The following is a 27,039-nucleotide window of genomic DNA, read 5'->3' as shown; positions in this document are numbered from 1 at the left end:
CCTGTCTTTGAAGGTGTTGCTATGTCAGATTTTGCCTGGTTTGCTCCATTTTGTGGCTGTGCCAGGGCTCCAGGAGACAATGCCAGACTTTTAAAATAGGGGGAACTGGATGGATTTAGGGTGTTTTCCATCATCCATAGATTTGATACTGGGAATGTCCAGTTGCAGAAGTGGAAGAGCACTTAATGAGCTCAAGCAGCTCTACTGCTTGTGCAGAGCTGTTTCTGGCCCGTTGCAAGGAGGTTTTCGCCTCCTGGGTGAGTAAAACTGTCAATCTGTTTTTCTGTAGAACTGTTGCTTCAGTTGCAGAAGCCAGCCTCAAAGAGTTTTTGCTGCTGAAACAAACCTTATAGCAAAGGACGTAATGGTGTATGCACCACGGTGCTGAGAGAGAAAAAGCAGCATAAGAAGTTTTAATGCAAATGGGATTATAGCTGATAAAGAGTCACAGAGGCCACCACAGGGTTTTCTTTGACATCACGTATCCAGGTAATAAAGGAAGCAGGGTTCATACTTAAAGAGTTATTTCTGGTGCATATATCCAGCTAAAAAACAACCCTCTGCTGTTGTGTTTAATTGTGTGGCAGCTGGAGCAGACAGTTTTGACAAGATTTAACATGGACTGGAAGAGAGACTGAGGGATAGTCAATGTAGTCTGAGATAGCCTTCCTGTTTTATGGCCATTGCATTGGCAAAGCAAGGGCATAACCCTGAGCTGCGGCCCAAGAAAATTAGTTTTGAGGTAGATGGAGTGGTGCAGTATGTAAAATCAGGAGTGAAGGATTTGATCCACTCATGGTTAATGTTCCTTTTTGTGCAAAAGGCATGTTTACAGATGCATGACTCTTACATTACTTCCAAGTTGCTGCACTCCTAATCCTTGGTGAAACAGCATGTGCTTGAAATGGAGAATATATTTGCCTCCTGATGAGTGGCTACTGAGGCTGAATTTCACAGGGTTAAAGGAGTATCAGCTAGAAGCCTGAATGCCTAGTGAGAACAAAAAAAAATTAGGCAAGGAATTTGCTTTCCATGAAGAAGGAGAGGCTCCAAGAGCTTCTGTCATGTACCACTCACCCCTGATCAATATAAGGACAGCTCAGTCTCCCTTCTGTGGGTACAGGTGGAGCACAGACATCTGATTGCCGGTGTCCTGTCCCACGGGGCTGACATACCCAGAGGCTGCTGCAGGTCACTGAGGGGAAGTTTGGCTCTCTGGTTCTTTATGACAGGTCTTTTCCCTCCTGGTCTCTATGACAGGCAAGAGGAGACAGTGAATTCCTGATCCATGGCCAGCAGCAGTGTTGGCCTTTATGCTGGACAATGCAATTAGTGTGTCACAGAACCATTTAGGTTGGAAATGAGCTCTGAGACCATCGAGTCCAAGCTGTGACCTATCCCCACCTTGTCAGCCAGCCCAGAGCACTGAGTGCCACTTCCAGTTGTTCCTTGGACACCTCCAGGAATGGGGACTCCAAACCTCCCTGGGCAGCCCCTTCCAGTGCCTGACCACCTTTTCTCCTGATGTTATCCCTTCCAGTAGCATTCCTCTCATGCAGTTTGAAGTGTATTGGTGTTTTTCCAGGGCTGAATGCAGCTTACCAAGTTCACTTTTTACTTTTTACATTTTCACTTTTTACATTTACTTTTAAATGCTTGGGCATTTTTCTTCCTTTTCCTTCCCTTAGAGAATTAGTGATTTTCTTCTCCCATACAAGAGGGGTAACACCCACACATTTGGAGTAGTTACCTTCTGGATAAATTTTCAAATTCAGCTACCTCCCCAAAGGCTTCCTTGCCACATATCCTGATTCCTTGCACATGCTTGTTTGTGACATTTTCCATTGTGCATACAGCTTCACTGATGACATGCAGAGCCCTTATGCAGTGCTTGCTTTTGACTACTGGAGTGCAAATTCTGCATGTTCTGTGACTGTAGTTTGGATTTCCAGGCAAAAAATACACATTTTCAAAACCCAGGATGACCAAATAATTGGTCTGTGTCTAGATAGTAGGACTGCTTTTTTTGGTTTACCTCTGAGAGAAGGAAATAAGTTATATGAGCTTTGGTGTGTTGCTGAATAAAGATATCTCCTTAAAACTAAGGAGTAATACAGTCCTGAACTCTCTTGTGCCTTGAGCAAAAAAATATGTGTCTACTTTGAGTTATAGCACTGCAAATAGTTAGTCATTAATGTCCTTTCAGTTAATTCCCTGATGTGATTAGCCTGAATATTCCAGTCTAATGGAAGGATTGGATTTCTTAAACCAAGATGATGCTTTTGTCAGGTGTTTGTTTTGTGGTTATTTTTTAATTACACCTCTTGCAAAATCGTTCCACAAGCCAGGACATCTTTTTGTGAGGTGTCTGCAGCAGCCTTTGATTAGACACTGATGAACTTTGAAGAAGTCTACACGTGGGTAAAGAAGCTACCTCTTCAATTTGTGGGGGGGGGGTTTTATGGTTTGCTGTAATTTTTCTGTTGTCCAGACATGATAAGTGCATAGTAAATGAGTAATTAGATAAACAGGGCTTTGCAGGGGCAAGCTGGAGGTGAGAGCATCACCTTAAGAAATGTAACATTCCAGGTCCAGGTAGCCCTGCAGGTTCCAAAATCACTGCTTGGAGGAAGCTCACTGACATGAATACATCATGTGAAGGTTGTAAGTCATTCCCTGATACTGAAATCCTTCAATCTGGAATTGATGTTCATGTCTGTTTCGCTCTTCTCCTCTTACTTTGTTGCCTTTGATTTGGGGACTCTGTGTGATTGTGAGGTAATAGGTTTTGTTAATGTGAGTAAGAGAATGCTTCATTACTTCAGACTGGTAGATTTAAAGTTTTATACCATTCCATGTCTTAGCTTTTTAAATCTGTGCCAGGCATTACATGAAAAGTGAATTTTAAAGTATTTTAATTAGTATTTCTGTTTTTGAAAACCTCACTTGGCTTTTTGACTTTTGAAACCAGCTGTGTCACTTACTTCTGTGAGTCCAAAAGCACACAGCTGCAACAACCTTGTAAAAAGTTTTTCTAGTGATCTCAGCACCATAGCTTCAAATTCTGCTGTGTCTTGAACCCTATTCTCCCCTCCCCTCTTTCCACCCTGAATGGCCGCTACTCAGTTTCTTTGTGGTTAGAGAAGCTGTTGTTGGTGTAGAAAAGAATCACAAGTCTTTGGGAGTTTGTTTCCTTCTTTTCTGGTTAAGGCATAGCTTTGGGGAAAACTTCAAAAAGAGGGAAGTTACGAGATAGGGTAAGTTTTGTGCTCAGGGAAAAGCCAGGCAGGATGGAATATTTTGTTGAGCTGAAGAAAAAAGTCTTACTGTAAAGGGAGCGCGTGTTTCTGTAGTTGTCTTTGGATGTAATTTTACCCTCCTCACTGAAAGAAAGGGCCTGTTGGCTCAGATCCATGTGTGCATTGCCACGTCTCACATTCCTTCAGCCTTCATGTCTACCGTAAGAGATTCAGGCCTCTTTTTTTTGCCTGTCCTTAGGGATGAGCCTGGATGAGAAGGATCAAACCCCTCCTTTAACGTGCAGTCCGTAAGGAGGAACAGTGCTAAGTTTCAAGTGTTCTAGCTCAAAATGCCAGTTGGGGTAACAAAAGCCTTAATGAGGATCTGCTGGTGACTCTCAGCTGCATGGTCAGATTTGGGGTTTCTGTTGTGTGCACAGCGTGGAGGGAACCACAGTGGATGAATGTTGAGGCACATCGGATTTTGGCTGTGTCAAATGACCGAAATTAATTGCTGCTCTGTTAAACATCAGTGCTTTGTTAGAGGAGTGGAGAGTTTAGAAACTCAGCAAGAGCATTTTCAGTACATCGTACACGTGCAGAGTTTGAGTCTGAGCTTTCTGAAGGCTCTGGGTATGTCGGGAAGTTTCTGCTGCTGGCTGAATTATGCAGCCTTTTTCCAGGGAAAGGTGCTGCCCTGCTCACCTTCTCAGTCCCCAGAGGGTAGGTTTGGGTGTGATGATGAGGACACCAGCTCGGATTTGTGCAGAGCCAGCAGCCTGTAATGCATTGGGAAGCACCCTGCAGCTTCCCTGTTTATTACTTTTCTAGAAGCTGTTGCTGGCCACTGTCAAGTACTGGACAAAATCACACTTTCAGTCTTGGCTGGTTTGTGGCTGGTTTTGTATTCCTGGGCTCTGCTCCTCTGACTCACAGATGGAGTCTCATTTGGCCCAAAACCTTCCATTCCTATCCTCTTCACCCAATCACCCATTACTTGCCTTTGTAGTTTTTGGAGATTAACCCCGTCCTGGCAGGGAGAACTGTTCCCTGGTGTTACTGAGTGAATGTTGTGCTGTCCCCACAGAGGAGAGGGTTGTTCCCATTGAAGTCTGCCGTTCCAAGCTGTCCAAGTACCTGAAGGGAGTTGTTTTCCGCTGTGACAAGTGTACCTTCACCTGCTCCAGTGACGAGAGCTTGCAGCAGCACATAGAGAAGCACAATGAACTGAAACCTTACAAATGCCAACTCTGCTACTATGAGACCAAACACACAGAGGAGCTGGACGCTCACCTTCGAGATGAGCACAAGGTAAGACCCAAATAGCTTTAATTTCATTGCAAACACTATTAGTTTACTTGCATGTCTTAGTAGCCAATTTGGCATTGGGGGTTTTTTACCTCCCCAAATCTGGAAACTAATCCCATGTTGCACTTCCCTTCCTCATTTTTCTCTTACTTATTTTCTTTTTTCTTCAGAAACTGAAAAATAATCATTTCTGAAGCTGTTCAGATTGATCAGAATTGGCAAACTGCTGCATGCAGAGTGTGATTATCTGTAAAAGGCTCCTTGTGCATGCTGGGCTTATTTAAAAGGGGGTGGGAAAAGGGTCGTGGAACAATACCAAGGCAGTGTGATTCAGCCCCTGTAAAAAGGCAAGAGATTCCAAGCACAGGATTGCTCTGGTAACTTCAGCAGCGTGACATGCCATGCATATTTTATTAACAAAGAGGGCTATACATCCCGCTTTACATTTAACAAGGGAAAGATAAACAGCAAATCTAACCAGGTCCTAAGTTAAGACTGCTTTGGAGTTTTTGTGGATTACCTGAGTGCATACCAGGTCCAGTCTTTGAGAAGTCATTAAAGGCTTTCCACAGACTGCTAGCTTTGAATTTCTGTAGCTGAGAAACCGTTTAAGTTCTAGAACTGGGATGTGTTTTGGAATATTTCCTAGCGTGCTTCCTTGGCAGTTTCCAGGGGAGGCAGCTATATGCCTTCACCTGTTGGAGCTGAGCTGCCCAAGGTCCTCACTAAAACTTCATTGACTGAATGACTTTTCCTTAAAGCCAAGTATATTTATAGGGAAGGTATTAGCAGCAGAAGTCCCAGAAAAAACCTCCCACTTTTTATGCTTAAAAAATATTTGTCCATCTTACAAAACCAAACTTTGTTAATTTATGCTGGGCTGCTATGCTCCTCTGCCATCTTTTTTTACTTCTGGAGAGTCTTCTGCAATTCAAATGGTGCAGAAGGAGTTCCACACCTCCTGGTCATCACAGCAAGATGTCTGGTATATGCAGGAGGACCTTTTGCTTGGTTCTTTTTGACACAGTGCATCAGGCTGGGAAGATTATTCCCTTAACTTAGCTCTCCCTTCCAGTCTGGACTTGCAGTGGTGGTGCTGGGGAGTTTAGGGCATCCTTTCCCCTTTTTTCGTTGGAAGTTATACCTCTCCAATTTGTGTCTTAAGTTCTGGGCTCAGCTACTACACAGGTTGTCTATCGCACCTTAAAAAGAATTTCTTTGTATGAGCTGAGTTAAATCAAGTGCCTTTCGTGTGGTCTTGTTTGTTTAAATTTGTTGTGGGTTATGTGCTGAGTTAGAGAACCTCATCACAACTGTCTGTACCCAGTACTAGGAATCCTCACACCTCTGCATTCAGGATACTTTGTTATTTGGATGTACACTGCAGTCTACTTCACATCCTCCTCGGGATCATTCCCATTTCCTTTCCCACAGAGGGGTAAAAAACAGTCAGTGGGTGTTGATATTTCATTCAGCATCTTGCAGGACATGTTGTACTGCACTCACCACTCTGTCTCCATCCCCTCTGCCTCCGTGGCTCAGTGCCTGTGCTGCTGGAGGGCTGTCTCTCTGCATGAAAGATGAATCCAAAACACTTCCCAGCAGTGATCAATGAGCTCAGAGGGCGTTTGTCATCCAGCAAGTATTAGCCTCAGTGTCCTGGTCATGCTCCACGCTCTCCGCCTCCACTGTAAATCTGGGCTGCTGCTCCACTGTTCCTGTTGGATGTGGTGGAGTTCCTGACTCCTGTGCCCTGAGCTGCTCCTTTCATACTGCTGCTGTGAGCTGTTAAGTAGCTGGTGCATTTCACCCCAGGGTTAGCTGAATTTGTCTGCTGGGTGAAGTGTTCCCATTATAGTCTGTGTATCAGTTTGCAAAGCACTTTGCAGCCCGGCGTAATGAAAATTAATCTGTTATTAATGAGTGAGAGTGTATGTGGCACACAGCAGCCGTGTGCTTAGTGAGAAAAAGAACCATCCTTTCATGAATAAAGCTGAATGAACCAGTCACAGAGAGTTTCCCTTCAGCGTGGATCTGTGGTAGCAGTGTTTGATCACAGTGGTTGAATAATGGCATAAAAATGAGGATACGACTTGATGTTTCACATTTACTGGATGGAGAAATGAAGGGGGTTTGCCGAATCTCATTAATTTCCAGAAACCAGAAATTAGGAATGCCGAATAAACAGCAGTAGAAGGATCGCTGTCACTGGAAATAAATGAGTGTTAATTTGTTTATGGGGGCTGCATGTCACCTCGACCTGAGCAGGCTTTGGGGTGTGCTTGGTTTTGTTCTGCATATGTGGCCACGTCTCTGGTTGGTTGGTGATTGTGCTGGGTGCTAACAGAAGTGTTTCTTTCAAAGGTGAGTCGTAATTTTGAGCTGGTTGGACGGGTTAACTTGGACCAGTTGGAACAAATGAAAGGGAAAACAGAGAGCTCTAGCAGTGATGAAGAAGAAAAAGAAGAAGAGTTAAGCCCCAAGGCTGAAGAGAGAGGTCAGTGCTGCTCTTTGATGTGTTGGGGGGTTTTCATTGGGTTTTTTTAGGCACTGCAACATGCCTCAGCAGTCTAACTGTGCGAGGTCAGCTGTTGAGTGGACAGCACAAAGTCTGCAGCAGGCATGGCAGCAGAAGCAGAATGTGGCTTTCCTGAAGACACAGCTCCTGTGGGAATCTTGTGTTTCTAATCCTCCTTGTTTCTGTTAAGAGAATACATGCTATGAGAAAGCACAGATAGCATCTGTGACTAATCTGCCTGTTCAGATAACATCTATAAGGGCTTGGAAAAACTATGGAAGTGTATTTTAGTGGCCTGTCAGATTTTGTGTTTCAGTAACCAGTACCCAGCTTTCACTTGGCGTTGTCCAAGTGAGGGATGTAGGCTACTCTGTGGGCTGTTATTTACTCTCTGGCCAGCATTCTTTGTCAGATAGTCAGTCCTGTTTGCAGCTGCTGCAGCTGGCAGCTCCAGAGCCACAGTACATCCCTACCCCACCTGTCTGTACCATCTTATATTTAAATATGTGCCATGGTTTGTATCTAAGAATAGTCCCACTAACTTCAACAAGGCTGGGCCATATGCTTTTGGTTTGGTTGAAGTTAGATCAGCAGGGAAAAAGTAAGTTCTCAGTTAATTAAATGAAGGGTTTCTTTTCCAACAACCTTCTCCCATGAAAGCCAAGTTATTTCAATATCTGGTGTAACTGTGTTTTGTCTGGTGCAACAATTCAGCATTCAAATGCAACAGCTCTCTAATGTCTTTAGTCCCTTTGTGGTTTGTACAACAGGTCACCCAATTCTTGATGCTGACAACTGCAGTTAGCCAAGTTCTCTGTACTTCCACCATTTTTACCTTCTTCCTCCTGATTTTTTAGCTTTCAAACTCACTCAAGGGCTTTTCACAAAAAGAAACATGTCTCTGTACATGTTTTCAGGCATTCAAAAATTCCTATTTCTGGGATTACAGGTAGTTTCCAGAACTAGGGGGGTTCAGATCATGCCTCTTGCCTTTTAACAGCAAGACCCCAGCATCCTGGGTTTAATTTAGTGTCCCTGCAGCATAAATTCAGTTTCTGCTTATCAGCAGCACTTCAAGAGTGGGTAGTGATGGCTTTTACTTAAATGAGAATGGAAGCCAGTGGAGGAGGACCTAAAGGGGTTTCAATTCCATATGCATTTCAGAGTTCAGCATTAGCAGCTGTTTGGGAACCTGCTTGGTTGTGTCTGCTCAGGGACAGCTTCAACCCTCAGAGCTTGGTGGCTGGAACAAAAATGGTGTTGTGGTTTGACTGAAGCACCAGCTCACCACAGCTGCAGATGCAGCAGGCTGATTAATGTCCTGTGTAGACCCACAGCTAGCAGGGGGTGAGGAGTCAAGCTGTCCTGGTGAGGATTACCTTAGCGTTACACACAGGCACAGGTGCTGAGGTGACCTTGGAGGCTGTGGTACCCAGACCAAGGAGAGGAAAGTGCTCTCTGCCAAGCCTTACAAATCCCTGCAAATGTGCCACGGGCAGGGGGGGCAGCCCAAGGTGAAGTTCATTGTTTAAACTGGCTTTAGGTTACACTGTGAAAGTGTAAAACCGTCACCTTCTATGCTGGAGTTTTACATTTGCAAGGGTTAATGGATGTGTTGTCTTCATGTTTCAGAGTTAAGCAAGGCAGTGTTTTAATGATTCTGTCCTTTTTTTTTTCACCTGTGTCTCTGTTTTCTTCAATCCATGACTGGCTAAAATTATTTCTGCATGCTTGTTTGGATGACCAGCCTAAAAAAATCAGGCAAGGTTTCAAGTTTGTTTTGCAGCATTTCTTTCCTCTCTGGCCTGTAGGGTTAATGTCTCACTGTTGTTATTTTTTTTTCCTCCTTTTTAATCTCTTAACCATTTGTAATAGATGATACTAAAATAGGTAGAAAATGCGGAAAACACTTATGCCTACTGCAATAAGGATATTAGAAAAGATCCAGCTGTATTGATTGCATTTTTCTAGACAAGTTGTGTGAATTGCCACTCTAAGGTGCAAGATTTTTGAGAAATATCCCAATGAGACAGGAACTGAAGACATGGGTGGATGCTCAGTTGCATGCTGGCATCTTCCTAGGCATTTTCAGAAGATACTTCTGGCACAGAAATGGTTTGTCCTCTTAGCAAAGGACCAGACCTGTGGTTTCAGACAGAGCCTGTCACAGTGGCTAATGCTGTCACAGCTTTCAAATACATCAAACTGTGTAATCCTGGGTGCTAGTGGGGTGCATATGACAATTCTAGCCTTTGTGGTGTTAGCAGAAAGTGGGATTTGCTGAGAGTGCCTCTGTGTGCTCCAAGTACCTGTCCGAGGTGTGTGACTTTGGGAGAATCAGGATTTCTTCCCTAGATTCACCACTTTGACTTGAGCTCCTCTGCGCAGTACTGAAGGTGCAAATAAGAGATTGTGGCTTCTCCAAGTGGGCTGTTGGTCCAAAGAAAGGCCATTGTCCATGTGGACAGACAGAGCTGGGCAGCAGAGCTGACCTGCAGTCTTGGATGGGAAAGGAGGGCAGTCATTTGCTTGTGGTAAAGGATGTAGCATAAAAGGAGATGTGTGGGGAGAAATGAAGTGTCTGGCATAGACCATGCAAAGTACAGCTCTCCCAGGTAGGAACTCTGTCTCAGACAGGTTCTTACTGATCTTTATGTGTTGGTCTTAGCAGATCGAGAGGTGTTTTTCTGTAACAGGCAAAAATTAAATGTCTGTGAGTGCTTGTATGTGTGACACAGCAAAACCACAGAGAAGTCAGGCATGTGTGCAGTCTGGTACTTCTCCTCTGCAGGACCCAGAGAAGAGCAGCTGCTGATACTCCTCCAGGGAACCAGCCCAAATTCACATCCCTAGAAGCAAAAGTTACTGAGAAGTAGGATGAGCAGGATAGTGTTGTCTGAAGAGGTGGTGAATTTACTGGAGTAACACTTGCTAAACTTAATGGGGGTTGCAGGTGCAAATCGTGGACTGCCTTGGGTTGGAAGGGCCCTTTAAAGCTCATCCTGTTCCACTCCCTGCCATGGGCAGGGACACCTTCCACAGTCCCAGGCTGCTCCAAGGCCCGTCCAACCTGGCTTTAGACATTTCTAGTGATGGGGCAGCCACAGCTTCTCTGGGCACCCTCTGCAACTGTCTCAACACTCTCATCTTAAAAATTTTCTTCCTTGTGTCCAGTCTTATCCTACTCTCAGTTTAAAACTGTTGCTCTTTTCTCTGTCACTGCTCTCTGGTGAAAAGTGTTTCTCTGTCTTTCTCATAAGCCTCCCTTAAGAACTGAAAGGTCTCCCCAGAGATTCCTCTTCTCCAGGCTGCACAACCCCAGCTCCTCCCTGTTTAGGCAAAAACAGTCTCTGTGTTTCACATCTCCTCTCTGCAGAGGCCCAGAATAAACACCCTGTTGTGTGCTATTACCATAGGTATATTCTTATACAGAACATCAGCAGCATTTGCCTCTAAAACTGATTTAAATATCAAAAATATTAATCCCCCTCTCATGACTAGTCTGTGTTGCAGTGTGTTTATGCATTTGTGCCATGCTTAAGGTGTTAAAAATCCAGATGTAAACGGAGCTAATGGCATTTGCTTGTATTCTGGTGTTCCCCCTGACACAGCAGCTTTATGATATTTAACCACATAACAAATAAGTCCCCAACAATAAGAAATGCAAAGTGGATTTTTATTTTTTCCTTTCATGGGAAGAGGCAAAAAATTATGTCAAGAACCATTCCATATAAAATTGAGGTAAAGGTTAACTAGTGAGAAATGTGTCACAAAAATGCATTTGCAGGACTTAGGTATGAATAACAGGGAATGTGTGAGCAATTTTGAGTTCATAGACTGATCCCGAGCAGAGTAAGTCTGAGAGAAGAAATCAAGTGAGCAGAGATCAGAACCAAAATTAAGCAAAATCCCTTTTATTATGTAGTTCAGGAGGAGTCAGAAAGACATTCTGTTGATTTCTTGCTTAAGATAATCCCTGCTAAGGAATTAATGCTCTGAGCAGATGGTGCTGTCTCATTTCCAGCAAAAGAATCAAGTGAGATAGTTCGTGCAATTATTTTTAATGGCTTGTGCGGTGATCATCTTAATTTGTGAGAAAATGTTTCATCTTTTGTCGGAGCAGGCTGTGTTCACATGGAGCTTGGCTTTCAGGAATGTCACTCCCTGAGCTGCCAGTGACTTCACTCATTTTACGAGGTGCTTTACACTTCTGCAAATGAGGCCCCAAGCACTTTGTATAAAAGATTAGGATGCGATGAAACACCTATGTAGTTAAGATGGAGGACTTAATCCATGAGACTTCATGATTTATTACAAGAATCACATGTTAAATATACCAAATCCATGTGTTTCCTAAAATTTGTACTACCGGTTCCAAAACTGTAGATGGACTTGAGTGGGTTTTTCGATTTTGCTTTCAGGCCACTTCAGTCCTAGACTTTACAGTTTTGATTTAGAATTCAAATTCCACAGTCTCTTCATTTGTTGAAATACAAGAACAGGGAGTAGTAACTTGTTGCCCCTGCTTGCAGAGATGCTTTAAGACCTAGGATGGGGTTTGTCACTTGCAGCGTCACTTTTCTTTTGCAGGAGTTGCATTTTCCCAGTTACTTGACAGGAAAGTCCTTTTGCTTCTCTGGAATGAGAGGTGCAGCAGAGGGGATCAGAGGAGGATCACAGTGGTCCCTTCTTGCCCTGGCATTTCCGAGTTCATGGGCTGTGCTGTCCTTTTCCAGATCCCATGATGTTTCCTGACAGCAGCGCTCCAGAGAAACGCTTCCCGTGCGAGTTCTGCGGCCGATCATTTACAGAGGGCTCTGAGTGGGAGCGGCACGTGCTGAGACACGGCATGTAAGTTGCTCTGTGTTCCCTTGCCAAACAGCCAGGGGTGTCAGTAGAACTCTGTATATTCCCCTCACCCCAGATCTCCCCTCCCAAAAAGCCACGATGAATGCAAACACAGTTCTGTGTAGACCTAAATCTGTGGATACTGTCATCAGATGTCTCTGCATGTTCACCCATTCATTCTTCTTAACTCTGCTGACCAGGCTGGCTATAAACCGTAGGGTTTAACTGTGATTCTAAAACTTAAAGATTGTCTCTAGGTGAATGCCTCTTGGCATTCACTTGGCATACACTTTCCCTAAGTGTACTGTTGATTTTTAAAATAATTTTTCCTCTCTGTGGCAGTTTGCACACTGTGGTGTGATATGCATCACAGGCATCTCTGGAACAGTCTGTTTCCTTCTTTTGATGAAGATCTCATTGGTAGCAGAGATCTCCTTTATAGCCAGAGTATCTTCAAAGAGCGGATTTCTTTCAAGGTTGCGGACATCTGGGAAGCATTTGAGTACAATATTGTGGGTTAACTGCGATGGGATGAGAAACAATAACTTCTCTTACCCTTAAGAGAATATAAGTCTGAATATAAGTACTTGAAATGCTGCAACCTATGAAAAGTTTTATGGGATTTTATTAATTTGTTGGGAAAAGTACTCCTTTCCTGTTCTTTTGTTTGGTGTCTCCTAAGTCTTGTTTACAAGAGGCCAGGGAGATGGGAATAAACTTCAAGTGTCACAATTTGAGTTCTTCCCTCTGATCCCAAGTTTGTCCCAGCGCAGAACAAACAAAGATTCGATTTCAGGGCTTGAATGTCATGGGTCCAACCAGCACATTCATTCGTCTGCCTCTCCTTTTGAGCCTGTGGCATGGTGTGGCTGCTCTTTTGGAAAGTGATCCGCTCCTGTCCCTCATGTGACGGGCATGGCTTTGCTGTACCCTGTGCCCGACCGACCGTTCCTGTTTTTCACCGCAGGGCGCTGAACGAGAGCAAGCACAGGAGCGGCGAGGACAGCCAGCCCAAGGAGGATGTGGAGGACACCGCCAGCACGCTGCCAGAAGAGAAGGAAGGCATCGAGACCATGGTGGTGGACTACTCCCACGCCGGAGAAACAGCGGTCAGCATCATGGCTGCTGACAAACCTCTCCTAGACAACCCGGAGGCCAAAAGTGAATAAGCATTTGGTGTGTGGTTCTAATCGACGTACTTGAACGGTGATGAGAGGGGCGGGGTGGGGTGGGGCGGGCAGAAGGAAGAGATAAAGCTGCTTTTAGGACTGAATGATCTATTTTCAAAGCACTGGTACCTGTGTGAGTGTGTGTATATTAAAAGTTATTTAAGTGATGGAATAAGTGGTTCCATTACGTCACTGCATCTTTTTCCTCCTGGATCTGACAATGGGAAGTTATATTCATCTTGGACTAATGAAGCAACTCCCCGTGTTTTTCCTACATTACACATCGTGCTTTGCAGTGGAGAGACTTCGATTGTTTTATGAGTGGAAGCGTCGTGAGCGTGGAAGAAGTGGTGGGGGGACAACTTTTCAACGCACAAGTTTGTGTGCGTTTTTCTAGTTTTAATACATAACGCTTTTCCAGACTGAACGCAACTGCTTTAGAAAAGAAAAAAAAAAAAAAAAAAGATAAAAAGAGGAAAAAAAAAAAAGGAGAAAAAAAAAAAAGGAAAACAAAAAAAACAAAACAGAAACTGCTTTGCTTAAAAAACAGTCACCTGTTTCCTAGTACCTCAGAATTAACCAAGGGAGATCTCTGCATTTGTCAGTACTACCTGTTGTTGTTGTGGTTAAATGTAGAGAGACTGCTGGGCAAGGTGGTGAATGGAGGAAGAAGAAGAAAAAAGTTTTAAAGAAAGGAAAAAAAAACAAATTGTGCTTAAAATCCCAGTGTGGGTTTTATTTCTTAAAATACTGTGATTTTTTTAATTATTTTAGTAAAAAAAAAAAACAAAAAAAAGAGAGAAATACTTTAATTCCTAGATAACTGTTTGTGAATTGTCATCCTTTATTCCAGGTAAGCTGTTTGTTAGTATTCAGTTATAATTTTAGTATTTGGTAGATTTCATGTGACTGATTGTGCAGTTTTGTTTGCCACACGTTTTATTTTCTATCAGCCTGAGGTGTTACAAATACAGCACAATTAAGTTTCTCATGTAAAAATGAGTATTTCTTTTTGAGTGGGGGACAGGGAAAGGAGACTAGATCTTGTGAATAGAACCTTTTTCGTTGTTGCTGTTGTCGTCGTCGTCGTCCTCGTTAATTTTAAACATATGGAGATAACAAAGAAGTTTTAACTTTAAAAAAAAAAATACCTTAAGAACCAAACTTACAGCACAGCTATGCAGCTCATGGGCCAAACACATGGGTCCTCATAACCATTCTGTTGCTTGTCATATTAACATCGATCAGTCTCACACCAGTAACTTTTCGTTGAGATTGGCTGCCTTTGTTTTTTGGTTTTTTTCCCCTTTTTTTTTTTTAATTCCGTCTGTGGTTTGTGAGTGTTTTCTTCTTTTTTTTTTGTTTTGTTTTGTTTTGTTTTGTTTTTTTGTTTAGGTGTGGTGGGAGGGAGGGGTGTCTGTTAACACATCTTTTTGCAAGCGGAGGTGAGTTGGTTACACACGACATTGAGCCTGGAGAACTACTTTTACTCTAATCCAGTGGATGGAGTTGCTGAGTTTTTTTCCCCTCCTCCTTAGCTTTTTAGCATGGGGGGAGCAGTGTAGAATGGATAGAAACCTGCATACCTTAAGTGGCTGATCCTGCACTACTCCTTGGCGATGAAGCCTATTTAAACTCAATTTGGGGATTTTGCCTGAGTGGCCAATACAGGATCTGGTGCCCATGGTATGTTCTGATTGTGAACAAAAATAAGAGAAAAAAAAAAAAGAATTTTAAAAAAAAAAAAAAAAAAGGAAAAACGATAAAAACAAAAAAAAACTGAAAAAAAAAGTTTCTTTCCAAAAAGTAGAAAGTACTTGACTGAAACCTAGTTTTAGAAATGCATGTGTCTTTGTTTGTTTTTTTTGTTTTTTGGGGGGGATCTGGGGGAGGGGGAGGGGGGAAAATAGGAAGCTCTCCAGGAAATTGTGTCCTGGAGAGCTTCACTTAAAAATGATGGCAAAAATGTTGCATTTGTGGAATAAGTGCTACTTGAGAAGCATGGTGTTTTGCTTTTGGGGATTCATCAATTGTGTGTTAAGGGGATTCTTTCAATTTTTCTGTTGGGTTTTTTTTTTTTGGTTTTTTTTTGGTTTGGTTTTTTTTTTTATATAGGGAGGGAACATCATAGAAAAAACACATTGGAGGGAGAAGTATAAATACACATTTTGTGTCTTTATTTGTGTATTTGTTTTTTAATTGGCCTAATTTCAAATATATTTAAACAGTTCCATACCTGGATTGGGTGTTTGTAATGGTTACCAAAAACGAAAAAGGAAAAAAAAAAAAAAAAAAAAAAAAAAAGAAACAATGATTGTGACATGCTTTTATCACTACTTAATTTTTCAAATAACATGTAAATATTGTAATCCATTGGATTTTGTTTTGCTAACCTGTAATAAAAAAAATATGGGACCATTATCCTTTTAACAACTTAGAATGTCATATTTTTTTTCCTTTTTTTTCTTTTCCCAAAAATGTATACCTGATATATTGTGGACACACATTTTAGGTGCATTATTATGATTCTGTTGACTGTAATGACATAGAATTGAAAATAACATTTTTTTCATTGTTTAATTTATACAGAGGACTTTTTCAGAGTTTGACAGAAGGAAATAATAGCAAAATGCTAACCCATTGGCTTCAGCACTCGGTATTTCCTGATTTTAAAATTACTGCTTACTGATGGGGGATAGGAAGGGGATACTGAACTGTTGCACTGACGGGTTTGTTTTTTTTAAAAAAAAAAAACAATGAAAATTAATAAAAACTTTTTAAGAGTGCGTGCTTGTCTGTGTGTGTTTTTTTATTGGCTTGCTCTGGAGATGGGTCCCTACAACTGGACTGGCTTTGGCAGCTCTTTAAGGGGAGCAAAGTGCTCTTTTTTCCCTCCTGCACCCTTTCCCCCAGTGTTTCACAGGGAATTTTTCATTGGCAGGTTATGGGGAGTGACTTTCCCTAGCTCACGCAGGTCTTGGTCTACAACATCCCCCAAGAATGCTTCAACTATGCCCCAGCCAACATCCATTAGAGGTCAGGGGCATGCTGCCAAGCTCTGCTGACTCCTCCTGAACCCAAACATAGAAATGAGGGAATTTTGCAGGCTGTATCAGAAGATCAAAACAGATGGAGACAGGCTGGTATTTGGATTACCAACTCAGCCTCGTCATGAGCTGCTGCAGTATTGTATTCCCCAGTATCTGATGACCTGCTGGATCCAGCACTGGGGCTGTGCTTAACTGGAGCTGAATATACACCCAGAAATCTGGAGCTGGAGGCTTTCCTCATCCTCCAGAAACCTAAAGTGATGCTCGTGGTGTCGTCACGGAATCTTCCTTTGCTAAATACAGATTTTTGAGTGCATGTTCAGAAGATGCCAGAAGATTTTTTTTTTATCTGGTTGTGCTTTAATCAGACCCTGTTCCCGGTTTAAGCAGCTTTCTGGTTGTTACTGGAGTTGGATCTTAAAGGAATGTGTGTGCTGTGAAACAGCATGAAACCTTTGATCGCCTCGTAGCTGTGTGTGCTTTTTTCCCTAGAAGTCAAAAAGCAGAGAAATATTCTATCTCCCTGTTACAGTGCTTATTTCCTTAACCTATGTTTACAGGGGAAGGGGAGGAATGATGCATTCTGGGCTGTCAGACACTACCTTTTTCCAGTGATCTCTGGCAACATTTGTTCAGGATGGCCTACAAGTAATTTGCACGCAATGTGTTCTAGCCCAGAGCCTACCTGCACTTCCACCACTTTAAAAAAGGAAAGGGCTGCTCAGTGAGACATTACTAATAAGGATTGCATCACTGATGTAACAGTGGGAGACCCTGGGATGAGTTCTAGATTCTTGCACTTGCATTTTGCCATCCACCTTGGCGTCAGGATTGTGTGAGTTGGAAACAAAAGCATTTGATCTCCCCATGTTTAGGTATCAGGCTGGATGTGACTGGATCACAAAATCCTAGAATGGTTTGGTTTGGAAGGAACCTTAAAGCTCATCTTGTTCCACGCCCTGCCATGGACAGGGAGACCTTCCACTATCCCAGGTTGCTCCAAGCCCTGTCCAAGCTGGCCTTGCGGGATGGGGCAGCCACAGCTTCTCTGGGAACCCTGTGCCATGGCCTCCCCACCCTCCCAGCCAAGATTTTTTTCCTAAAATCTAAACTAAACCCACTCACTTTGATTTGAACCCACTCCCCCTTGTCCTATCACTACAGTGACAGCCTTACCCCACCTTTCCTGTAAGTTCCCTTCAGGTCCTGGATCACCTGTGCTGAGCTCCCTGTGCTGAGCTGAAACACAACACAGGAGTGGGAGAGAAGAAGCAAAGGGAATGGTGACTGACAGTGATCCTTTACTCACATTACCTCTCTGCCTCGATGGGCAAGTCCTTTTCTTTCAGCCCTGGGCTTCCCAGGGAGCGTTTGTGCCGTGGGACGGCCAGGATTTTGCACACACTGTGTTCCCAGGCTCATTGTCCTCCCTTTGCTTATGAAGCCTGGGTAAATGTTTGCCTTACTGTTGCTATCTTGACTGCTGGCATTTTCCTTCAGCCTGGAGGTACTGAATGCTCCCCATGCAGAGCTCTTGCCTTTGTGTTCACCCCAGAGCAAAGGCCTGGCAGGAGTTGCTATGGGAATAGCAGTTATCAGGCTGATATCTCCCTCCCTTCCAAACATCCAACCTCCCTGGAGAAGAGGTCAGCCTTTGAGGTTGTCCTGTGACTCAGGGACAGCACTGGCACTTGGCAGGGTCACACAGAAGACTGGATCTGTGGGGTTTCCAGAGGAAAATCCACTCTTAGGGAAGTGATAGGGACTATGTGGAATGTTGGTACTCTTGGCCCGGTTATCTTGGAGGACTTCATGTGAACCTACACAGCAAAAGAGCCCCCAGGCTTCAAGAAAATATCTAAACACAATTGCTGGTGTTCAGCTCAATGGGAGCTGGCACAAGTTTCTGCTCTCTTCCTCACCCTGAAGTCTTCCTTCAGTATTTTTCTGAGGACACAGGACTTTTCCACCATGAAAGCCATCTGTCTGGCTCCAAGGCAAAGAGACCACAAACACCACTGGCCTGGTCTAGTGTCAGCAATAATCCTGGTTTTGGCAAGAGGTGGAACCAGAGTCCTCCAGATCTCCTTCATGAGCCTGTTTCCCAATTCCTCTTTCTCTGGTGTTCTCTAAACCTTTGACTTCTCCAGCCTGTCTGCTTTTGCAAGCCCAGGTTTTTGGTGAAAGTGTGAACTACTTTGATGCTGTGCTCACTGACTCACAGCCCTTCTCTGAACAGCATTTCTGCCTGTCCTACGGCTAATCATTTTTGACCAAAAATAAATGAGCATCTAAATGTATGCTCAGTGGCACATCACCTAACTAAGGCAGTGGTTTCTTAGCAGAATCAAAGTGGGTTTTGTCAGATTTTCTCTTTAGGTTCATAGGCATCACTGCCGGGTGACAGCACACGAGAGCCCTTAACAGGTAGAAAGTGACCATCACAGAGGAGAAGTTATCGATCTCTAGCTCAGATTTAATTCATTCCAACTTGGATCTCACAATCCCTTCTCTGCAGCACACATGCAATATGCCTCAAATCAAACCCAAAAAACAGTGTCAGTGTGGAGAGATTTTGGGTTTGCTTTGCTCTCATGGCTGAACCAGTGTTCTTGCTTTTTACAGCTAGAGGAATCCAATGCAAACTCTGTCAGCTTGCGAAAAAGTGAGAAAAAAGCCTCAAAAAATAAGCAAAATAACATAAATCCTCATGCACTGCACTGTATTGTGTAGCAACAGAGTGTGCAGCTAAGACTCGGGTAGCACTATTGACTTTCCTCTCGCTGCATTTGAGATCTGTTTTGTTCCAGCAGAATGTGGAAATTGATCAGATCAAGTGTGTTCCCTCTCTGGTTCAATGTCTTGACTCCTGAAGGAGAAAAAAGAAAATCCCATGGTGAGCAGGAAGGGAATAATCTGTCCCTAATGAAAGTCTCACCTTAATCCATTATGACAAAAGCTTTTATCCACAGAAGTAGAAGTCCTCTTTCACATTAATTTTGTGTTCTAGTAATATAAGTCACAGTACTTTTGCTACCAGTTCAGTTTTGGATTTGACTAAACACCTGGTTTTTCTGATGAGAACTGAGAGGTGAAATACTTCTGTGTTAAAAAATTTTGCTATTTTAGTATCCTAAAAGGAAGTGCTTCCTAAAAGTTAGTTGTGAGAGTCCTGTTATTCTGACATTGTTCATAAAATGCATTTTTCATAAAATAATCAGTCAAGAATTGCAATTGATTAATTTCAGCTGGGATGCTTAGGGAACAAAAATGAAGTCAGGTGCTGGAATGAGAAGAGTCACGCTTTCCTTCTCAAATAATTCCTCTCTTTGAAAGTTTGCTGTAACAGCAAATATGCCTCAGGTCAATTCTTGAATTTTCCATAGAGTTTACACTTCTATTAATGAAGAGCTTAGCTCAGTCTAGCCAACTGTACATGCATGACTTCCAGATCTAAGTGAAATATGTCTCTCTGCAGCTGTTCTGTTGTGCTCTCAGCATCATTTAAAGAGAGGGGGGTACTCACCAGCAATGCCTCAAATTAATTTAGCTCATGTTGAAAATGTTAGACTGAAATTTTAAGTTTTTCTCTGCAACTGGAGGAAACCAGATTCAGCTACTGTGCCAAACATTGCTTCAAGTGTTTGTGGAATCATTTAGACTGAAGTCACTGCAGACTTCTAGCAGAGATGCTGCAGTTAAAGGAATGAAGTTTGGGTCTGTAAGAACCAATAGAGAATTAGCAGGCAAGCTCTGTAAAGCACTAGGTCTTTGATGTGTTTTTTTCCAGAAAATGTTTTCCTTTGCTTAGACTCTTCAGGACTTCAGGCACATGATTGTTGGAGCCACATGATCTGAGCAAAAATAGTCATTCAGAAGTGGAAAGGATCTGGTTTCTCATAGGTGAATAAATACCCAGCATTCAAAACATGCTGCCTGCAGAAAGGCATGAGGCCTTTGAGACATTTTGCTGCAGTTGCAGGCTATTTCTTGCGCTAATGCCACAGGAATATCCTCCTGGAAACCAGGTTAGAAAATGATGTTTACTCCCCCTGTTCCTCAGCTGCTCCTGTAGCCACCTCTTCCACCTTCCCTCACAGGAGTGCTCTGGGAGCCAGGTGGAAAACTCTGGCCCAGGATGTTGCTGGTAGGAGCTGGGATATTTAAGGAGACATTATTACGGTTGTTTGGGAGGTGTTGCAGACAGGACTTGTGCTTCTTCAGCTCAATGGCAGAAAAAAGATTTTTGGGGGTCAACAGCTTTAAATATGACTGATCCTTCTCTGAGGAACTGGTTGTTTCCAAGAGCAGGAAGAACAGGTGATCAGAGGTTGATATCATATCCCACGAAAATGACCAGCAGCAACAAAAGTATAATTATATTCTTACCATCAGATTAACTGTATGTTGTTATTTAATCCATTTAAAAGTGCATGTTCAGCAGTTAGGACCTCTGCAGGGTCTCGTGCTGTAACCTAGATTTCTTTCCATGTAATTTAATTGGAAAGCTGACAAGGAGATGTTTTTTCCTCTCCCATTAATTTATATCAAGTGGGTGCTGTTGCTGAGTCGATGGGCTGTTCCCAGGGACACTGCATTCTGGGAGAGCCTTAGACTGGGAGAATTCACCTGGGTTTTGGCTGTGAAAAAAAGGTAGACCTTCTCCTCAGTGTCATCCTTGCAAGCAAACTCTGTGATTGTACACTCTGAATTCAAATAGAGGCATGATCATGTGCCTTCACCAGTCAGCAGTGGAGAAGTGCTGTGCTACCAGGTGGTTAAAATGCTCAGGAAAGAGGTGATCACTTCATTTTTCATGCAGAAGTGGAACCTTGAACAAGACAAGTCTCCAAGATTTCTCAGTTAAAATGTCCAGATTAAGTTTCAGAGAGCTCCCATCCTGGAATGAGCACCAGCAAGTGCTGTAAATGAAATATCAAGGGTGCAGTGCAGCTGGGCTGCTCTCCAGCACTCAGGTGAGTTTCTGCTTTGTGGGAGTTTACTAATTCTGTGTTCAGCCACATTTTCTGCAAATGCCAGGAACTCCATTCCGTGGCTGGTTTGAACGCACACAAAGTTTTCTCGATTGTCTTCAGCTGACTCTGAGCAGTGGGGAATCTTGTTTTCTTCCTCAAAAGCAGGTTTCCAGCACAGCTGTGGTTAGTCCAGGTTGTCTCCAGTTTCAGGCTGGGATCTCTTTCTTTTAAAGCTAGTGATAGTCCCCTCTTGATTAACTTTACTGTGTCATGAATAACACTAAAACCTATAATATTTAGGCTTTGAGTCTCTCAAAGGAGGAAGAGTTGTAAAAACTTGCATTCAAAATCCCTAAACTTTAATTCCTGTTTATAGTCCAGTGACAGACAAGGGCTTAAAACTATGTATAAATATCTCCTATCACCATTTCAAGGTCCCTTTCATGAAGGATCAGTTGCACTAGAGAGGCTTTCATGTTCATGAAGTATTTCAGTTATTTTAAATCTAATGTTTCTTTTCACCAAGAGTAGACAGCGTTTGAGCAAAAGTCTGTTAGTGTTTCATGCTACTATCCTTTGCCACTAATGCTCTTTCAAAGAGAGTAATTAGAGGATGGAATAAGAAAAATGGAACAAGACAATAATCTATTTTACATGACAATAGCATAAAGAAGTCATGTCACACAAGTATTTCTGCAGTGTTTCCTCTGGAAGGAACAGAGCAGAAATACTCCACCAAAAAAAATCTTGCAATATAAAGAACTGTTCTGCTGGAGCAGAAAAAGAGTTTACCATCCTTTTTTGCTAGATGGAGAACCGGTATTTTTGAGGTTGTTTTGAGGAATTCTATCATAACCCAAAAACAAATTCAGGTGAGTTGGATCCTTGTCCATGGCCTTAGCCTGAAGACATTTAGAAGTGGAAAGGATTTAGCTTTCAGTTAAATATTTGCTCCAAGTTATATCTTTGTGCATGAAAGTCACACAACTTTTAATTCTTTTTTTAATTATTAATTTTAATGTTTATTTTTTAATATTTTTTTTTAATCTTTCCATCTGGTGGGGTACCATGAGTTAGGATCTACTATCTAGATGAATAAAGTGCCATCACATTCTGGGGAGAAGCAACTGCACCTCTGTTTGTTTGGGGTCAAGAGAAAGCCCTCTCTTGTTGGACTTTCAGTTTGGCCAACCACTTCCAGACCTACCCCACAGAATCAGGGAGCTCTCTGGATGTCCCACCCCCACCACCTCCTTGTGCAAGCAGAGAAACCCTACAAGTCTCTTGGGGCTTGAAGCAGAGGTGAGGATGTTATCTTCCTTGGAAAATGGAGTTTATGCTTCCAAAGCTCACTGTGGTGGGGAGGACGGTAACATTAGCTCAGACAGCAGCAGATGGCTTTTTCAGGAAGATGTTCTGGGAACATGTTCAGGTTTTGCCTTTCATGTGGTGTATGTGCATGCTGGCAGCTGACTTAGACTAAACAAAGGGTAATTCTGCGTTGTGGTTTCCTTCTGTCAACAGACTGCGTGATGGGGTGGCGTTCCCAATGGCACACACCAGATATTATTTTCCACCCTCTGGGATCCCTGGTAAGAATCCATCCTTGCTGCAGGTCCAAGTTGCAGCCCTACCCCCTGCTCTGCCCGCCCTCACTCCCTTTTCCTACTTTTTCAGTAATATCCAGTCCCTCACTTCCCTCTTGGTGATGCTGGAGGCCTCCAGCCCTCCAGTTTTGGCTCCCCTCTTCCCTGGCCTCTGCCACAAACCCTCCTGCTGATGTCATTCACCACTGATCTCCTCTTCCATCACGAGGACCTTCTCCACTCCTCCTCCTCTCTGTCCTGATGTGCTGATAGCCCCTGGTGGAGGTCAGCACAATGTGGATTGTTGTTCACACCTCATTTTCTGGCCAGATTTTTAAACACAGCCTCATGGAGGTGAGGGCTGTAGACTTTGCTCAGGAGCATCTCTTCCCTCCTCTGCCTCCTGGCTCTCTCAGGAATATCCTGTGTTGTGAGGTGATTCTGGAGTCAGTGGAAATGGGCAGAATATCATTGTCCCCGATCTAAAATCACTGAACAGCAGCTGAAAGCACCTAATTCCCAGGACAATATGAGCTCTGCGTGTTGGGGGGTGGTTTCACATGGCTAATGAGGAGCTCAGCAGTATTTTAGTCATAATTTGGTACTTAACTTTTAACCTGTTAGGCACGTGCTAATTAAATGTTTTAACACGCTGTACATGTTTTATGTATTAATAAGCAATAAGTGTACAAGTTACACTTTTTATGTGATTTAGAACTAATTGCAGGGTGGTGAGATTTTCTCCTTTATATACCTATTAAACCCACATAACTGCTGGTTTTACAGTTGATGGGTGTTCAGTTAACATATAGTAATTGCTCTTTAAAGGCTTCAGTAAGTGCGTGTTTGAGACAATTTACAGAGTTAGCAATTTCCTGGTGCTGCTCCTCAGAGGCGCAGGGAAGTTAATCACACCCAGCTCAGGATTTCACTGGGAGTCTGCCTGGAGTCCCTCGCTGTGCACCATGCAAGCTACATCCAGCCATGAGGGATTCCACTTCCAAGGGTGATAAACACACAAAGAAATACTTTGTTGGCTATCATGCAACTGTTTAGGTTGAAAAACCCCTTTAATATCATCAAGTCCAACCATTAACTCAGCGCTGCCAAGCCCAACACTAAACCACGTCCCCAGGTGCCACATCTACACATCCTTTAAATCCCTCCAAGGATGGTGACTCCATCAGCTCCCTAGACACCCTGTTCCAACGCTTTTCACCCTTTCAGTGAAGAAATTCTTCCTGATACCCAACCTAAACCTCCCCTAGCCCAGCTCGAGGCCATTTCCTCTCCTCCTGTCCGTGTTCCCTGGGAGCAGAGCCCGACCCTCAGCTGGCAGCACCCTCCTGTCAGGGAGTTGAACAGAGCCAGAAGGTCCCTCCTGAGCCTCCTTTTCTCCAGGCTGAGTTCCCCCAGCTCCCTCAGCTGCTCCTGATGAGATTTGTGCTCCAGCCCTTCCCTGCACAGCGTTCTGCAGTGAGCCGAGCAGCTGGGATGTAGGGACACGTTGTTAGAAAAACAAATCAGGAGGGGCATCCCTCAGTGTTTCCTGGTTTATCCTGCAAAGCCACAGAGGAAAACAACCATCTGTCCTCTTTTCTCTTGGTGGATCACGCAGTCCCTCTCTGTTTGCCTCCAGTCTGAAGCCAGGGAAGCTGTGAGCCTGGGTCCCTGCCCCTGCACTGAGGCTCGGTGTCACCTCGGGCAGATCACTTTGTGCCTCAGGGCCCCTCCTGCCCTCCTGCGGGTGTGACACTCTGCCTGCCTTTGCTCTGGGGGAACATTGTTCATTCCAGACTGCAGGCTCCAGCACTAAGCTGTTCAAATGCTTATTTAAGAGAGATTTAAAACCAGACAAACAGCACCACCCCTCTGCCCCATTAATTCAGAAGTTTTGAGGGCAGGAGGAAGCTGGTGGCTGTTTCCTGAGGCAGCAAGGTGCTCTTGCCATTTAATTGACACAGTCATCTGAAACCCAATCTACCAGACAAAGCAAAAGAGGAATATCGTTTGAAAACTGTATGCCAGTGAGAGACAGCTTGTGGAAAAGAAAGCAAATTTTTCGTTCCACTTCATTCCTTTTGCATAATGTTGTATCCTTTTGACAAGGCAGCATAATAAAGCTTAACTCCCTCTCTGCTGTCCACCCTCCAAATGCAGACTTAAAAGAAAACAGCAAAGCTCTATCTTTAGTGTCAAATGAACAATGGGCTCTCTTCCAACAAGAAGAAATGAGCTGATTTTGAAAGAGTTCTGGAGAAAAGTGCAAAATGTTCTTACTTCTCATGAAATAAATATTTGAATGATAGTCACTTGGCTCATCCTGTAATGTGTCAGTGCAGACTTTGCACTCCAGGTTTATATGAAAAATTGGTTGGGGTAGAGAGAAGGGCCAGAAAGCCCATATTGCAGATGAGACAGAGACACCATAACATCTAATACACTTCAGAAACAGTAACTAATTAATATTTCCACCACAAGATGGTATATTTCATCCTATCTCACTGACGAAGCTTGGCCAAAACTTCCCAGGCAGGCTGCAGGATATTGAGAGGCTGGTTTTAACAAGCCTGGGGAAGCTCAGTCCCTCAGGCAGCGCTGTGCATTTCACCAGAGGCTTGGGGCTACGCTCCTGTGGAGCTGCAGGGACTCACTCAGCACAAAAAGCAGGGAAAGTGCTTTATCCTACAGGGTGATGGACACCAAACAGACCAGCACGGGCTGAGACCAGCCAGGAACCTGCCTGGCAAAGCTGAAGGCTTGAGGCAGAGGTTTTGCTGAAGCCACAAGGCACTCGGACCAGGTGTGGGGAGTTGTCCCCACAGAGACAGGGACAGCCTCGGTGCTCCATTGCTCTTCCTATTCTGTCTGTTTTTTTCTCACTTTCCTTCTTCCTTAAGCTGTTCAGCATGGAAAAGACACTTTGTTTACAGTGTTTAGGCTGCTGTTATTGTTGCTGAGGGCTTTTAGAAAACTTTGGAAAAGCTAATTTAAAATATGTTCTGGCTGGCTAAGGAGTTGTAGATTTAGCATTTTTGAAGGAATGCCTTCATTCAACCCACTTCAGGGTGTTTGGGAGGGACACCACCAGTCTTCTCCCTTTCAGAAAACAGCCACTGGTGAAATGGAGCTTTCAATGCTTCCTTCATAATGTGATAATAACAATAGTAAAAAATCCCTTGATGTTTGTGCTGATTCCTGTGCCCACAGGAAAATACATATCAAAACGATAATTTACCTGGATGTCAGACCGTAGCGCTGCCCCCAGCAGCTGTCACAGATTTGGCAGTTCTGCATTGTCTCAGTTACTCACATGTCTCCCAGTAATTTTCCTCCTCCAGAGCGGCTGCATATTTCCCACTGATGATGATATATCGAGACTTGGCACACGCAGCTGGGAGAGGAAAAACAGTCTTAAAGGTCGGGCTTGGGGGTAAGGTTCAGATGATATTCGTCCTCAGTGTTCTACACCACGGGATGACTCGTGTCTCAGTCAGCTGTGGCAATGCTGTCCTGCTCCTACAGACAGCAGGAACCTGGGAAAGGTGAATCCCACAGGAGGTTCAAGGTGGGCAAAGGGGTCATGAAATGTTCTGTGTAGACCTGGGTCACCATAATCATATTTTAGGTGGTTCTTTACTTCTCACGACCTTCTGATACAGCAGTGGCTGTGGAATGACACCTGAAAGAGCGAAGAGCAACAAAATATGTGCTCAAAGCAAGTCACTTTCACTAAACTCGGAGGCATCTGGTATTCCGGCTTTTTCACAAAGCTTAGGAGTCAGGATTCTTGCTTGTTGAAGCAGAGTGGTAGTTAAATGTAGCCATATATCCTGTTTGCTTTTAGTGCTTCTGAGATCGCTGCTTGAGAGTAGCTAGCATCACCCAGAAGCTCCTGCGGTGGTGAGAGTGATGATGTTAATTTGGCAGAGAGCAGCAATGTAAACACTCCTAACAATGCTCATTGCCCTGGGAAGAACTGGAAGTGGAAAAAGGATTTTTTTTGAATGAAGGGTGTGGTGAAAAAAAGCTTGCTCTGGAAACCCTGTAGGCTTCTATCTCCATCTGAGGCATGATTCAGTGTTGATGTGGCAGTGTGATTTGCCCCAAGCGCTGTTTCCAAAGCAATGACGGCTGGAAACTTTCCATAGGCAAGGTTTTCTGCTGGGAGGTGCCTGTTCCATGAATGCAAAACCTGCCGTGCAGGAGCATTTCTCTGGCTGGGATCTCCTCGAAAATCAAAGCAGCGGGTGTCACTTGCTCTAAGTCCTGACAGCGACGGCCTTTGTTTAGAGACAATGCGCTACTAAGAGCTCGATTTGAAACGGAAGGTTTCAGTTTTGAT

At 43.6% G+C, this 27,039-nt stretch overlaps 1 protein-coding gene across 6 annotated transcripts in view; it reads left to right on the top strand.

The window, feature by feature from the left end:
- Positions 1–15,868, top strand: part of ZNF462 (zinc finger protein 462) — a 90,063-nt gene extending 74,195 nt beyond the window's left edge. For all 6 annotated transcript variants that reach the window (XM_032095116.1, XM_032095117.1, XM_032095120.1 and 3 more), the window contains 4 exons: positions 4,327–4,550; positions 6,912–7,044; positions 11,802–11,916; positions 12,881–15,868. In XM_032095116.1, coding sequence (XP_031951007.1) covers positions 4,327–4,550; positions 6,912–7,044; positions 11,802–11,916; positions 12,881–13,082 — 674 coding nt within the window. In that variant the 3' untranslated portion in view covers positions 13,083–15,868. The remainder of the gene's footprint in view (positions 1–4,326; positions 4,551–6,911; positions 7,045–11,801; positions 11,917–12,880) is intronic.
- Positions 15,869–27,039: the final 11,171 nt, after the last annotated feature.

The sequence above is a fragment of the Corvus moneduloides genome, chromosome Z (genome assembly GCF_009650955.1).
Source record: "Corvus moneduloides isolate bCorMon1 chromosome Z, bCorMon1.pri, whole genome shotgun sequence".
Classification (NCBI taxonomy): domain Eukaryota; kingdom Metazoa; phylum Chordata; class Aves; order Passeriformes; family Corvidae; genus Corvus; species Corvus moneduloides.
The sequence above is the reverse complement of the archived record's forward strand: the minus strand, read 5'-3'. Positions and strand labels throughout refer to the sequence as shown.